The sequence below is a fragment of the Psittacula echo genome (assembly GCF_963264785.1).
Source record: "Psittacula echo genome assembly, chromosome: 10".
Classification (NCBI taxonomy): domain Eukaryota; kingdom Metazoa; phylum Chordata; class Aves; order Psittaciformes; family Psittacidae; genus Psittacula; species Psittacula echo.
Window position 1 is genome coordinate 9882410 of NC_137741.1, and position 16740 is coordinate 9899149.

The window sequence follows — 16740 nt, forward strand, 5'->3', positions numbered from 1 at the left end:
CCCCTCTGAAGAAACTCTGATGTCAAACATTTCTCTTTTGGGTTCAAAAATCAATGGTAATAACTTAAACCTCACTTAAAATTTAGCAAGTAGCTTGTAAACACCCGAGAACATAGAAACAGTATGTTATCTAGTTTTCATTCATCCTGTCTTTCACCTTAGGTCCAGTAAATGTCAAATATCCTTACGTAACTTGCTGAACTGGGTTCTCTTTGGGAAAAGATACTTAAGAAGCAGCACTACTGTTGTGCACTTTGTTCAGCGCTGACTGTCATAGAACAGACCTGTATCTGCAGCATTTCATGTAGTAACCCAGCGCTAGATGACAGATCATCTATAAAACTCTAGCAGTTGTCCAGATTCAGAACAGAAAGAGGTAACTTTGCATTGGAAGTTTGATGTGTTTATTAGGTATATCACCAATACTGATTTTTATCTGGTGCACCTTACATGTCCAGAAGTAGAACAAAGTCCCTCATTGTATTTTTGTAGTAAATCACATATATATACTGAGTAACAGGAAAAAGCCTCGTAGATTGAGGAATAGGTTGGTTTGATTTTTATAATCAAACTTATTTTGAAATGTAATGAGAAAATTACTCATGTAAGAAACTTTTCTTTTTTTTTTTTTTTTTTCCAGAAAAGATGTCAGAAGTTACAAAACAGCTTCTTGAAAGTTATGATTTTGAAGATGTAAGAAGCAGGTAACTTTGTTCTGGGGTCTGTTCAAAAAAGCTTAGGAAATGCATTTTGTTCACCTGCACACTAATGATGCCACCTTGTATTCTAGACTCTCTACAGAGGATTTGGAACACCTAAATGAAGATGGAGAACTGTGGTTTGCTTATGAGGGCTTGAAAAAAGCTACAAGGTTAGTTCAGTTCTCCAGTGTTTTCATAACTCCACGCTGTGATCCAGAAAATAAAGGGACAGATCAGTGAGTAACTAACCTGACAGTGTAGTTCTGAACATCTGGTTAAGAAATGAACAAACACTACATTATATGACTGGCTGAGCAGTTTAAAATCAGTTTAACAAACTTTTACTACATCAGTCAGATGCATATATGTGTCACTTGGGGAAATGTGTTTCCTCTGAGATAGAATCATAGAATAGTTAGGGTCGGAAAGGGCCTGAAGATCATCTGGTTCCAACCCCCCTGCCATGGGCAGGGATGACTCACACTAAACCATGTCACTCAAGGCTCTGTCCAACCTGGCCTTAAACACTGCCAGGGATGGAGCATTCACAACTTCTTAGGACAACCCTTTCCAGTGCCTCACCACCCTCACAGTAAAGAACTACTTCCTTATATCTGACCTGAACTTCCCCTTTAAGCTCCATAGGATGCGTAACTTTCAACTCCCTTAATGCACAGGTCATGCAATGGAATGTCTGCATGTTAACAACGGTACTTCATTTTCACTTGGTAAACCTGACCCATTAAATCAAGGTCGTACTACATGTGCCATGTTCTTTCTCCCACTTTGTTTAACAGAGTAATGGAAAGTCATTTCCAGTCTCAGAAAGAAATATATGAGAAGGAGATTGAAGGTTTGAACTTTAAAGTTGAACATCTCAGCCAAGATATTAATCATCTACAAAAATTATTTCGAGAGGAAAATGACATAAATGATGGTATTCGACTTGAAGTTAGCAGGCTAACTTCAGAAAACCTGGTAAGATCAAGGTGTAGAGAAGCAAAGTATGTTTTTGGTACTTAGTAATACAATCCAAATATGTTTGTGGCATAAAGACCTCAAAATCTCATGGTGATGTCCTTGAGATCTCAAGGCTCAAACAGGTATGGCCATCTAAGACTGCACACCCATACAGGCTCTTTCCCTGCATGCTGGGTAGTGTGTTAGGAGGCAACCAAATTTAGTCTTGGCTGTACAGCTTGTTGGGGCAGCCTCACAGAGGCTTTTTCCCTTTACTATTCCATAAACCTGAATTGAGATTTTATTTTAATCACAGAATGTCAACTGTTCTACAAACTCTGGCTTCGTGTGTAGTGTGCACACAAGCTCTGGCTTCTGTTGTTGATAGCTAGGGGACACTGAGAACCTTTAGAAAGCATTTGAACCCTTGTACGTTTATGTGGCTGAATACTCAGATTTTATAAGAGAAGTTTTGGACTTCAAGATACTGCCAGGATGTCCAGTGCGGAGCTCATACAGTATTTTGGTTGTGCTATTTGCAGTTTCTCAGCAATGCAGGGAACTTTGAAGGGGCTTGATGATTTGTACAAATACACAGCTTTATACTGGAAGTCATGAAGAAACTAGTATTAATTATTAAATATTATTAATTTAGGGTTTTTTATAAACACAGAATTTTAACTTAAAGATTAAGCAGAGGTTTAGCAGTAACCAGAAAGGTAGCTGACAGCGCCTTTTTAATACCTACCTCATATAACTTCTCATCTGATAATTGAATGACAGTTATTTTAGGTCAGATTATGTGTTTTTCTGATGGAATACTTCCAGTAGTCAGCCTTAATGAAAAGCAGTTTTGTGATACTGTAACGTTCTGTGGGTCAGTGTTATAACAGTGTACTGGGTCTGTCTGGGATGGAGTTAACCTTGTAGCGCTCTATGATGCTGCATTTTGCCTTTGTGGCTGCAACAGTGTTGATAACAGGACAGTGTTTTGGCTGTTGCTGAAAAGAGCTGGCACAGTGTCAAGGCCGCCTCTTTCTCCTACTCTGCCTCATCTCAGCCAGTTGAACCGGAGATGAGTAAGGAGCTGGGAGGGCACACAGCCCAGACAGCCAACCTGAGCTAACTGGAAGGATGTCCCCTACCATATAATGTCATGCTCAGCTATAAAAGATGAGGTAGAGGAAGAAGAAAGGAGGTGTTTGGCTTTATCTTGGCTTTATCTTGACCCAGGTATTTTCTTGCTTCTACTCTTCCTAGTCTCTTCCTTGTAGTTCCAGGATGTGGGTGGGTGTATGGGGAGAGTGAGCATTTTTGGGTGCTCTGCTGCTGGCCAGACGGGCTCAACCCACAACACCCACCTTCAATTTTCATTGTGAGGCATTCGCGTTCAGAATTCAGTTACTCCATTCTTTCCCTGTAATCAGAGGACAGAAATGAGCATCTTTTTCTCAGAAGCCCCTTTAAAACTGTTTCTGTCTCTCAGGCTGACAAGTTCGATGATTTGATAGTGAAAAAACAGACGCGTGTGGGGTTTATGGTGCAGTTCTGAGGCTCTCCCCACCAGAGGGCAGCTAAGTATATCAAGTTACTAACAAATTGCAGGCAAATCTCGTTATTGGTAGGTACTGAGTGAGACACACATAAAACAAGGAAGTGCTATTATTCCAGAAGGTAATATATATCATAATATATACCATATTATGTTTCTGCTGAGTGAAAAATAACTAAAGAAATACTTTAAAAACAAGGCTACTTAAATTGAAAATATAAGGAAAAGTTATAAATAATATTATTTTTAATTGACACAGAGAAATTAAAGCCACAATGTAATTTCCTTTAAACTAGAACAGAAGAATGGGTAGTACTGGTGCCAGTCCAAAACATTTCATTAGCTCACTGTTTCATTTTCAAGAGTGGCCAGCAGCAGATGCCTCCAGAAAAGCTAAACAAGTCAGGCAAGCAGGTAGCACTGCTCCCACACAGTCTCTCCTGGCTTTGACTATTTGCAGTTGAAGGTGTTCAGGTATCATAGGAACTATCGCAGACACTTGAAAAGAAGGTCCTGAAATGCACAAATCTCCCCTTTTCTCTAAAAGGTGATCCCAGACCTTAAACAGCAAGTTTCTGAACTTGAAAATCAAAAACTGGATCTTGAAAACCGTCTTCAAGAACAGGCTATAAAGCTGAAAGGTAAAGTACCAGCATGGTCCCTACTCTTTTGGCTGATTAAGATTAATACAGTGGATTTCCTATATTTGAATTTTTAAAAGCTGAAGCAATATTGCATAACTTAATTGCCTTATCACTTTCTTACAAGAAAGTAACACAATGAAAAAGTGTGTATATAGTTTGTATCTGTTATTAAAGAATAAAACACATGTAAGTATGTCTGCTTTTTTCTCTTTTTTTACCTTTTTGAGGCCATTCGGTTCTGTGATCTGCAAGTGAATTCAGTAGGACTCTGCTAAGAATAATGGGCTATGCCCTTTGGAAGCACTTATAAAATGAAAGATGTTTTGGACCTTGAGGCATACTCTATGAGGTGGACTTCGGGGGGTGCTGAAAAATTCAGAGTGGGAGACAGGGAAAAGTTCTTGCTAAATTTCCTTGTTTGAAGGCTGTTCTCGGTTTAGGAAAGCACACACTGATGGGGATTCCGAGTCTCTCTACTGCAGTGGCTTCCTAGGGAACCGATTTAAAATTTGCAAGCGGTTTTACTGCCAACTGCAAGAAGCGGTGTCAAAATTCCTCCTCCCATAGAGCCTTCTGTGTGGTGGGGAGTAGTCTGATGTTTCTCTGATACTTTATCTGGCATGGCATTCAACTGCATTAGATGAAACAAAATTATGAGTGTAAGAAGAGATTTACCACATACCAGTCCAGAACAGTAAGGAAATATGATTTTGTTCTTTCTTTTTTGTTTTGGGTTTTGTTGTTAATTATTACTGAAAAAATGAAAGAGATGTCTCACCGGCTGCATTACGAGCTTGAAGGGGACAGAACACAGAGAAGGTAAATATATAGTTTAATTTTTTTTAATGTAAGAAATGTCATTGCTATAAGCTATGGTAACAGAGTCATTTAAACTCTTTAAAGTACCACATTCAATATAAGATTTGCCTTACAGCCTTGTGTACAGTTAATAAGTACTGAACAAGTATAATATGACTGTGCTTTAACAAAGGAAAAATAAAATCCAAAGCTTCTTATCTATTTTTAGAAATAATGAGGCCCAGAATGAAGTAAACGTAAAAGAAAAAGAGGGACTGAAAGTCAAAACCCAAGAAATTGAGGGTATGAGCAATGGTTTGATACAAGATGAAACCCAGGATGAAGTGCAAAGCAAGATAAAGCAAGAGACAACACGACTTACTGTCGAAAACATGGTGAGGAAATGGAATCACAATTAAGAAACTGTACCTGAAATGCAGGATAGAGGAGATAATGTGATATCATGGTGTGGACAGGATGTTTTCTCAGATCATTGGGAGAGAAGAAAACTATGAAGGTTTCATGTTTCTTCTATCAAATACAAGTAAAAGCACATCATAGTGTTCTTTCATTGTGGCAACAACATGTAGCAATAGAAGACATTTTTTAATTGTGGTCGCTCTGAACTCACTGAATTTTATTATTACAGGATCTTGAGGAAAAACTGGACATGAAAGATAGAATAATAAAAAAATTGGAGGATCAGATCAAAACTCTTACCAAGTCTATTGAAAAAGGTAAGATAATGTTATGTGATTTCTTTGTAATAATAGCTTTGAATGTCTTTGTAATAATAGCTTTGACAGGTACAGTCTGGGACGGGGTTAGAAATTTAAGTCCACAGAAAAAAGTGCAAGAACCATCAATAGAAATTACATAAAAGTCCTTTCCTGTATTCTTTTAACCCAGCTAAATAATGGGCACATATGGAACCTAGACTATATGATAAAGATTAAGCCAGGAGCATAATATTCTTTCAACAGAAGTTAATACATACCCTCACACAAACTGTCTCTAAGCCAACAGAATGTTAGTTTTGCATCGAATGAGTAACTTCTCCCATTAGCCTTCAAATGGCAGATGGCTCCTGATATGAAATTAGTTTGTACAAAGCTCTTCTATAGCAAGTAATTCTATAAAATACTCTGAAAAGCATTGCAGAGGTGACTAATGCAGAGGTGTTTTGTTGCTGTTTATATGTCATATAAATGCAAGTAATTCCACTGAATCCAGTGAAACTATTCACATGAATAATACAAATGTTGCTTAACTCATAATGCCTGGAACTGTAAGTTAAAAACATTTTTGTGAACAGGGCCCATGCCCATACTATACTAGAAAGAAAACTGCTTTTCTCCAGTAGTTTGTTCTAATGTGAACATTAGCTTAGCCATTTACCTGCAAATAACAGTGCTTTTGTGTTTGATAGCTGAAGCTCATGTGCCAACTTCAGCCAAAGAGTACATTGGAATGATGGAGTACAAAAAAGAAGATGAAGATAGGATCATTCAAAATCTCATCCTCGGTATTTTAGTAGTGCTTCAAATTTTATCAGTAGTCAACAGCAGTCAATGTAGAACACTACAACAAAAATTACAAGGCAACATATTTCATTTATGTTTGAAGTTGCCTTTTCCCCACTCTCTTACTACCAGTACAGCTTGGAGGCTCTATATTGTTCTTGTTCCACTGCTAGACATTCTATGTACAGAAGTGCTATATCTGTGTAAAAGTAGTGTGTCTGACTCTACATAATGCTGACTCTATTATCTTTCTTATTATTTATTCACCTATAAAGCTATAAATCTCAAGAGCACACCAGGGACTTGAATTTACTTGCTTCCTGGTCATCTACTAAATCTGTAAGTCACTGGGTTTATATCCATGTGTGATGGATTACTTCCCTGTCTGTTCTTTCCATATCATTCCCTTCACTGAAAGGAACTGTACTTTAGTGTTTCTCTTGTAAATGAATTTTGTCCTTCCTCTGAGTTACTTTACGTTATCAGTCTTACTGCCAAACCATCTTTTTGCATTAGCTTACAATTACTAGTAAACTCGTCAGATTTTCCATGTACATTATTACCATTATTAAACACTGTTTGGAAACTACACCTTCCTTTCTTCTCACCTACTTCAGCTTTGTGAATGTTTATATCTTTGTGAACAGAGGTGTGTCATTAAGCAATGCCACAATTTGGTAAGGCCTTCAGTGCATAGGTAAATGCAGATTGCTTTTAAAGTTGTCCTGCCTGGCACAGCCTGCTGGCCTTAGAATTTGCTACAATATTCTCCTTCTCTGGAAAACTTCATTAATACTCTTACAGGAACAATACAAACCAGTCATTTTCAGAAACAAGCAATTCGCCAGTAAATCATTATCAAGTGACTGGTCACTGAAGAAATGAACCCTATAGTGCTTCTCTTCTTCAGAATGGTACATTGAATCCTTGAATTTTTGTGTAAAAACCTCATGACTCTCCTTTATGCAGATTTAAAGCCGCGTGGAGTTGTAGTTAATATGATACCTGGCCTTCCAGCTCACATCCTATTCATGTGTGTGAGGTATGCAGATTATCTGAATGATGCTGACATGCTGAAATCCTTCATGAATGCAACCATTGATGGCATCAAGCAAGTTGTTAAGGTAGGAATTATGTTTGGCTGTACTGTATTTTGTGATTTTTGATGTGAGGTTTATAAGATGCATGCGCAGTACCTGGGGAACGCTGACACTTTCATTTGCTAGTGTTCCTATAATAGAATAATAATCCTAAGTGGCACTCTGTTTGAAGTTTGTAGTAGTATCTGTGTAAAGCCTCCAGATAAGGTTCTACTGTGCTGCACACAGAATGCATTAACATAAATTATTTCTATCTGAAGAGCTTGTTGACAGGACCATTTAAAGTATTTTACATTTTACAATTAGGTGAAATGCACCTGTGCCTTCAGCACTGGTACAAGTCAGATGGGCAGAAGGAAGGTTGGTATGTCTGACAGCAGGCAGGTATCAGAGTTTTAAGAGGTTTTTACATTGCTGTTCTACTCTGCTAGTGTAATGGGGGGTTTTGACATGTCGTTTGGTACTGCATCATTAGTACCCAAGTGATTTAAAGTTATGTTGCCAGCCGGTTTACAACATCAAGTTATAAATAAGAATTGTTACCCAGCTCATCTGCATAACAAATGTGAATGCTTCATTATGGATTTATAATGCCATGAAACGCCAGGCATGCTTTGTAGCACAGGCAGGAATGGACTATGGTTTATGCAGTTGAGTTTGTGGTATACAGAATGCTTACAGTTTGTTCATAAATAAATTTATACCAGGGTTTATCCACTAGAAGAGCTTGTGTTTACTTAGCTAACAAAAGTAAAACATACTTAACACATAGTTAAAGTGTGTTTATATGTAGTTCAGTTTCATTTGTGTATACAGGTGGTCACACTTTTTTTGCAGGAAGACCTCCACAATATGCATAGAAATGGGTAATACTGTTTGGTTCGGGCTACTTTATTTAGCCAGTCTGTCATATAAGAAGACTTAAACACTGTTTACCAAATAAAAGAGGGATCTTTGCTATGTGTATATTAGCCTGAAAACACAGCATGTTTTGTTCAGCTAGCATGTTATAGTATATGCTCCTCCTTCTATAATTAGGCTCTATTGCATCAATTCTGTAATGGTCTTTAGTTAATTTAATACCATTGTAAGATTGCTTTACTTACTGTTTTCAGGAACATTCAGAAGACTTTGAGATGTTGTCCTTTTGGCTTTCCAATACCTATTATTTTCTTAACTGTTTGAAGCAGTACAGTGGGGAAGAGGTAGGATCGATTTAATCAAATAATTTCATTACTTTACCTTTGATAGACTTAAATTTGGAATTAAAAATAGTCATAATGCATTCACCAGCACACCAATGTTCCTTCCAGATATTTACACATTCACATTGCTCTGCAGTGGCATTGTATGTCTTACACAAGGAATAGGACAGTATAGAACTAATGTATCAAGTGAAATCAAGGAAACATTAAAGTGTTAAAGTAGGTTAAAGACATGACATGGAAACTGCTACTCAATTTGAACTCTTCCACATGAGTTTAAGATGAGCTGGACTTCGGATATCCAGCTACTTAAATATATTAAAAACAGTTTTACTATTTTATAATTGTGACCGTTCAAACACCTACTGCTGCCAAAATAAGGTTACAGAAGAAAACCTCAGGAAAGGAGCAAAACAATAAAATGACCAGTTTTGTCCTTGTTTCACTTGCTTTTTGAGCCAAGTTTTGTTCCAAGATTCAAAATTCTTTCAATTCTTTTCAGTTAATATAAATCCAGTTAATAGAGCTTGTGATGGTTTTGCTAGGTTTTATCAACTTAGGTAGACTGAACTGGAATTGCATAAACACCTAAGAATATAGTCTTCAGGATTAAAGCAAGGAGGTACCATAAAGCCTTGAAATCACAGTAACTCTACAGTCTAAACACAACACTCCCCCTTGTGGTCATCTCGAGAACATCTAAAGAGCATTGGAGAACTGAAAACATTTGAACTTAATAACAATCTGTTATAATTTAGCTGCAATCTTTTATAATTTGGCTGTAGATTTTTAATCTGTATTTCTAATGAACATTCAAGACTTCAGACAAATTAGGATTCAGCCTAGACTTGAAGTCAGAACTTCCCTGATGAAAAGTCCAAAAATTAGATCCCTTTGTAGCAATAAAATGTAATTCGTAATTGTTTTTTTTGGTCAACATAGTTTAAAAACTGCATTTTGACTTTTTTTTTTTTTTTTGGAGGGCGTGTGTGGGGGTTGCTTTTTGTTTAAGTGGTGTAGTAATCGTGCCAAGGTTCACCGAAATTTATGCATTTCTTTCCTTTGGCTTTAGCAGGCTTAAGAAACAGAGTAAATGCCAACATAAACTGGAAAATTAAGTACAGGAAGCCCAGAACTGGAAGCATCCACTGAAGTCAGCTGTAGCTTTGACTCATTCTGAGGCTGTGTTCAGCCAGTGATAGAATGAGTTACTCTAATACATACGTTACATTGTAGTAACAACTTACAATGTTATGTGATTTCTAATAATTATATTTACAACTTGTAGGAATTCATGAAGTGTAACACTCCACGTCAGAATAAGAACTGCCTGAAGCATTTTGATCTCTCAGAATACAGACAGATTCTTAGTGATTTGGCCATTCGTATCTATTACCAATTCATTGTTGTAATGGAGAACAGCATTCAGCCCATGATCGGTAAGACGGCAATCCAAACAGGCTTCAATGTAGCTTCTGAAGTACACCGATAAAGCTTATACATGGAGAAAAAGAGCGGGATAAGCTGCTTTTTCCTGTTGATTTATAGATATGAGTACTGGCATCTGTGTTTCTGCACACATAAATTCCACTGAATGCTATGTCCCCACAGGGTTTGGAAAGACATTTTCCTCACATGTCCTGATGTGGGATAATGTTTTGAAACCGGTCAACATCCTACAAAAATACAAGGCTGTTTAAAATTTGTGTGCTCCAGAAACCTTTGTCAGTATCTTATTTTTTTCTTTCTTGCATCATTTCCCTTTTAAAATATCCTGAGGTAGGTTTTGTTCAAGAATTAAGTTAATGTAACTGAAAGAAACCTTAGGAGTTTTGGTCTTACCAGTTATTTCTGTTGTATTTCAGTACCAGGCATGCTGGAATATGAAAGTCTTCAGGGCATTTCTGGCTTGAAACCTACAGGGTTCCGTAAACGTTCTTCTAGTATAGATGACACGGATACCTACACGATGACCTCTATCCTGCAACAGCTCAGCTATTTTTATAGTACTATGTGCCAGAATGGCTTGGACTCTGAGCTTCTAAAGCAGACAGTGAAGCAGCTTTTCTTTCTGATTGGAGCTATCACTCTCAATAGCCTCTTCCTCCGCAAGGACATGTGCTCCTGTAGAAAAGGAATGCAGATAAGGTAAAGCCAGTAAAGTTCCAACAAGCTTGAGAACAAATTCTTAACATTTTAATGTAACGTCCTTTATGTCTAAGTCACTGTAACCATTCTGCTGGAAGTAGCCGATCAGATTTTACTGTTATTGAAAAAGTAGATCTTGGCATTTTGTGCTGAGTTTTCTCAACCTAGCATATTACAAATTGTTCTTTCCATGGAAACACTATTGGAGGAAAACACAGAGAAAAATGCAGTCTGCAGTTTACGATCAGACATGTTTAGGATTCTTTTCATGCCAGGTTACTTATGATGTGATAAATAGTATTTTAATTTTTACTGTAGTAAACAAGTGCAGCATCCCCTGGCTGGCAGACAGACCAAAGTTGACTCGCCTTTTCTTAAGCTCTGTGATGAGAAAGGTGCTGAGACAGAGCCTCTGAGGGTGTAGGTTGGGCATCATCTGTCTTGTTACGAACATCAAGAGAACATGCTCCTGTTTTCAGGAGATACAGTTCATTTGTTCTCCATTAGACAGTCTGCAGACTAAGGTGAAAGAAAATCAGTAAAATCTTGACCCATCTGGGAGTATTACTAGAATAAAGCTGCTTGAACCTCTAGGTCATCAATTATAAGCCCGGCCCTGCTTTGCAATGTGCAAAGATTGTTCTGATTTCCTGTACAAGCTCAGCTGTAAATGAATATTTTAAAGACCTATAGTGATACAGAGTAATAGGCAATGCCAAGATATATTAGTAATTTTCTGTAAACAACATCTAAACTTGTAACTTGCTTTCTATTATCCAAACTTTAAGAAATAAAAATCTAAAAATAATCGAAATATACAAGGGATTAAACTTTCAGATCAGCAAGCTATTAATTGTATTATTTTTATGATCTACAGGTATGGTTTTTAACTTAAAATGTATGAGTTTGAACAGTGCATTAGAGGAGCATTCCTTCTTTAGAAATCTTTAATGTAACTTGCTTGTTACGGGGAACCTGACGTTTCTCTTGTCCGTTTGTGGTTTAAACCAGATGTAACATCAGTTACTTGGAAGAATGGCTTAAGGACAAGAATCTTCAAAGCAGCAATGCCAAAGAAACTTTGGAGCCTCTATCTCAGGCAGCCTGGCTCCTTCAGGTCAAAAAGATCACAGATGATGATGCCAAGGAAATATGTGAACACTGCACATCTCTTTCGACTGTGCAGGTAATGAACTATCTGTTTCCTTCTGGCAGCACCAACTGCAGAATCTTAGCTATCTAAAATAGTTCGTTGCAAAGAGTTATTGGCCTTTCATTTGATAAGCAGCATTCCTCAGCATTCCACATCACCACTTGTTAGATTAAATTTTTAACTCCTCGTTCCTAGTTGTTAGCATTTTAACTGCTCTCATGGTGAATACTTGCCTGCTTTGTTCAATCCCATGTTTTTACTCCACAATGTATGTTCTTTACTTTGTCATAGGCTTTTTTTGTTGTTGTTTCCCTTAATCAGTTCAGCTTTTTCTACATCTCCTTCATCCTGCTCATACCTCTGGAAACGAGGCATAGCAATCATCATATATGTAACACCTCATTAGGTGACCAGTCAAAATTCTCTCCTGTAAAACTCTTTACTGAAACTTTAATTAAATATCAGTAACGATGTTATGTTAATGCTTTTTTCTTTTTGTCTTTGCATTTTTTGTGACATATTAAAATAGGGTTTTTTTACTTTGAACAGATTGTTAAGATCCTCAACTCCTACACTCCAATAGATGATTTTGAGAAAAGAGTGACTCCATCATTTGTTCGTAAAGTCCAGGTAACAGCTACCACTCTTATTTCTCATATTGAAGCTACAGGATATGTCATACAGTTTTTGATGCTATGTAATTATGCTTGACCTTTATATCATATTATTACTGAGCTGCTCAGCTTCTAGATATTTGGAACTGATCAAAACAAGTCTCCTTAACATCATGTGAAAGCAAGATTTGCAGTGGGAAGCAAACAATGTACTGGCTTTGCTTTGATTCTTCATACAATATTTCCTTACCGTTTCTGTTATAATTTCAGGCTATGCTAAACAATCGTGAGGATGCTCCACAGCTGATGCTTGATACCAAATATCTCTTTCAAGTGACGTTTCCTTTCACCCCCTCTCCACATGCCTTGGAATTGATACAAGTCCCCAGCAGCTTCAGACTTGGCTTTCTTACAAGGGTTTAATAAAACCAATGCATTGATATTTCCTCAAGGACTACATTAAGTCAGGCAGACTTCCATGGTTCTACCTGGTGGATAGCATTGCAGCTTGGAGTGAATTAAACTGATAAAACCTTGTTCCTGAGTCAAGACTTCAAAGCAGGAATAATTTGAGCTTGTGATTTCCTTCTCTCTTATCTCTTACTTATCTCCTGGCATTACAGTCCCACAATGATTTCTTTATATCATCGGCTGGACACAAAGCTAACTGTACAGTTTCTTAGCCCACACCTGACAAGAGAAGCATTTATCTGGCAGGTTTGCACTGGTGTTCTCTCAGCACCAGTCAGAGGGGAAGAGATGCGATAAATGTTATTACCTTACAATTTTCCTTGCCTTTCCTTCCTGTAACAAGAGATTTCTTTCTTTTCTTTTTCCACAGCAATTTCTATTCATTGCCTGGATCTGTTTTACAGTAGCTTTCACCCTTCTATACTAGTTGTGCCTGTATTCCTTTTATCAGAGGAGTCTTTTCTAACAGTTCTTCCAGAAGACTGTAGGAGGGAAGGGAAGGTCCTTCCATAATTGTTTAAGAAAATCAATATAAATAGCTACATTGAAGCTGGGGAACTCTGACCAACCTTAGAGAATTACAAACCCACATTGTCTCTTTGTAGGCATGCTGGCTTGGCTGACTGAATGCTTGCACTGCAGCTCTTCAGCCAGGGGAAGGACTCAGGTGCTCTTCTTGAAGACAGGTTTTGGTTTTGTTCTTTGCAGTGACAAGTCTGGATTTCAATTTTTTTGGTCTTTATAATACAAAAGTCAGATATAAAATTAATTTCATGATCCAGATTTGAATTGCAAACTTGTTCACTAAAAAGCAGGAGTCATCTCCTGGTTTGGTTCCTTCTCTACTGCAGTGTATTTCAGAATATACACAGTATGCATACATGTGCACACCATCTTTCTCCCTTTTCTTTTTTGCTGGTTTTCCTCCTCCAGTTCAGACACTAAGTAGGAGTGAATGCAGGTACTATGGTCTGGTGCTACCGACAAACCAAGCTTAATTCCTTACATTTCATCTTCATTTCGTTTCAACTGTGGGATCCTCAGAAGCAGGAGTGTGGCCCCTTTTGCTTTGTCCAGCTTCCTCCTGTAGTCAGAAGGCAACAAACAGTAACTTTATTTTAGTACTGGACCATGTCAGAACGACTGGAGAAACGGCATTCACCTCACCACAGTGATGACTGTCCTTAGGAATTCCTCAGTAAATAATGCTGGATTTCTGGCTAGTCTATCAGGCATAATTATTAAAACTGAATACTAAAGCTTTGGAATATTTAAAGGATTCTGATTTAGTTAATTTGAATATTACAGGAAGGAACAATTGATTTGATTTTATTACACAGTATTAGTACTGCTTGTTTAATTTCACAGAACTATCTGTAAATATAGAGGAATGATTCTTGTAACTTAGCGTTCTTGGTGTTTACTATGTCCAGTGAAATATTCCTGGTGATATTCACGGAGATATATTCAAAATATATGGTGGAAAAAATCTGTATTTTGTTCAATAACACTGAAAGCTGTACAAAATATCACAGACGCGTAGGTAGACTGGTAATTTTAGCTGTTAAATAAAGTAGCTTTTAAACCAACTTGTAGTGTTTTGAGTGATGCAATAGTTATGTTTTCAGTATGGGATCATTTGAAACTTTTAACTATGTGAACATCAGTGAATACTGTCAGTCTTGTATTGCACCATAAACATCTATTGGTTTGCTATGGTGTATTTTCCTGTCAGAATGGTATGCTGTCCTGGCTCCTCATGAGTTTCTGTAAGTATTTTACTGCAAGCAAGTTTTATTGCTGTAATTTGTATATAGCCTTTTTTCACTGTTACTGGACCTGTTTGTCTGACACCTAGGATGATATGAATAAAACCACAGCTCACTTTTACGTCTATATCACACAGAAGCATCAGAAGGCATGTATGTCATTATGACAAAAATTATTGATTAAGGAAAAATGTCCTGACAATTTGATGTGAGGTTACTTTGGGAGGTTTGTGTGAAGATTGCTATTAACAGTGTGTTAACAAGCAACAAAGTGTATTTTTAAAAGAAAGTTCAAAATGATCAGTGTCTACCACACTCTCAGAACCTTACTTTTGCTGACAACAATACCTTCAACCAGAGCGCAGGTACAAAATTCTGTGTGTTATCTGCAATTCTTCTAAGTATAAGGAGCAGTTTTAGACTGCAGAAGGCAGATACATGAAAGAGGCATTACTGAGGTTAACTTTCCCAGGATGATAGCAAAGGAGAAAGCTGTTTCATTCAACTGGGAGAGTGTCAAATGATGATCCCTGCTGAATGGAAAAGCACTGGAATGCCTTATGGCGAGACGTGTAAGATGTTGTTGGCATCTTTGGATGTGTTTAGACATGCGACTCCTGCAGTTTCTGGGCATAGGACTCAGCAGCATACATGGGTCCCTTTCAGTCCTGTGCTTCCATAATATTCTAATAAAGAAAGATTAGGACAGGTGACCTCTACCCAAGTCTCTGCTGAGCAGAGACCTCATTTTTTTCCCCTTTTTTCCCCCTTCATTTTGTCTGAGATCCTCTTGCCTATCAAATGCAAACATCTAATGGCATGAAGTCAGTGACTTCAGTGGAGTCTCAAGAGCAGATGTGATCTTCAGTATTTTTTAATTTTTTCAGACATGTTTTCATAAATTTCCCAAAAATTTTTTGAAGCATGTGAAAAAGCAACAATTTTTTATCTTACTGATTTTAAGTCTATTGAATTGAAACAGGTGAATAGTAAAAGCATATCCAAGGAAGAACCAGCACGGACACTGATCAGTTTGTTTGACTTTTAAAGTTCATTAAGAATATGAGATAAACTTCACATTGACAGTGCTATTTGTCTGAGTGTCAATTTAACAGTTGGAAAAATCAGTCGTCATTATCTCTCCAGTATGTTTAAACTTTAACATTTGGAAACCATCCAAAAATTGCTGCTATTTGGAATAGGAAGGTAAGATCTAGTGTGCCTAATAGTTTGGTTTTTATATTATGAAACAGGGCAGTTAAAATTAAGTCTTTAAATTATAATCATCAGTATGTAGCTGACCTAAGGTGTTAGCACTGGAAGAGGCTGAGCTTTAAATACCCTTTAAGTAGACTTAATGGGAAGGTTGCCTTTCTGCGTTAGCAGTTGCATACAGCTTATTTAGTCATCTTGAGAATCTCCAAGTTCTTGCTGCTTGAAAAGGTGGGTAATTTTGGATATTTATCAATGAGATTCATTGTATAGAATTTCTAAGTAGCATATTTCTTCATGTTTCACCATGGCATCATTTGTAAATTTCCGCTGTAACCTTAAAAACCAGTAAGTTTAAAATTTCAGGCTGCAATGCAAGAAGTTGTAATTTTTTAAGACTTTTTTAGTTTAAATAGTTTATGTATTTATAAAATAGCGTAAAAATCCACCATTATCGCAATCAATCTCAGGTATAAAACTGCTTTTTAGGTATTCATAAGTTTTGATGGCTTCTCTCGTAGCAAAATTTTGTAACGTCATAATCTCATCTGAGGTAAAATACTGAGCAGTTATGATTCACCCTGTATGTTACTCCAGCGAATTCTCACACTTTATCAAAGATTAATTCTGCCCAGAGTACCTATTCCAAGCCTACAGATCCTTGTATAAAGTCCTTAGAAACAGTAATGATATTTTGTTCAAATAGGTTGGCATGTAAGATTCCCTGTAATATCTTCATTTTACACTTCTTCTGAAATAAAGGTTTTCCTCCCACAGTCTAGTTGGCCTCGTGTCTTGAGGCTTCACACCAAGTATATAAATCTGTGATTTTATCACCTGAGTGGGAATTTTATCACTTGGTGGGAATGACTAATTCTAAGAACCTCAGA

The 16740-nt window shown here is 37.2% G+C and overlaps 1 protein-coding gene across 1 annotated transcript in view; it reads left to right on the forward strand.

Annotated features, from left to right (window-relative positions):
- Nucleotides 1–12821, forward strand: part of MYO5C (myosin VC) — a gene marked incomplete at both ends in the record, with an annotated part of 33391 nt that extends 20570 nt beyond the window's left edge. The window contains 15 exons of the mRNA XM_080626538.1: nt 641–704; nt 791–871; nt 1499–1679; nt 3761–3854; nt 4625–4676; nt 4885–5050; nt 5305–5392; nt 6085–6180; nt 7148–7302; nt 8394–8483; nt 9772–9922; nt 10349–10631; nt 11643–11817; nt 12334–12414; nt 12669–12821. Coding sequence (XP_080482664.1) covers nt 641–704; nt 791–871; nt 1499–1679; nt 3761–3854; nt 4625–4676; nt 4885–5050; nt 5305–5392; nt 6085–6180; nt 7148–7302; nt 8394–8483; nt 9772–9922; nt 10349–10631; nt 11643–11817; nt 12334–12414; nt 12669–12821 — 1910 coding nt within the window. The remainder of the gene's footprint in view (nt 1–640; nt 705–790; nt 872–1498; nt 1680–3760; nt 3855–4624; nt 4677–4884; nt 5051–5304; nt 5393–6084; nt 6181–7147; nt 7303–8393; nt 8484–9771; nt 9923–10348; nt 10632–11642; nt 11818–12333; nt 12415–12668) is intronic.
- Nucleotides 12822–16740: the final 3919 nt, after the last annotated feature.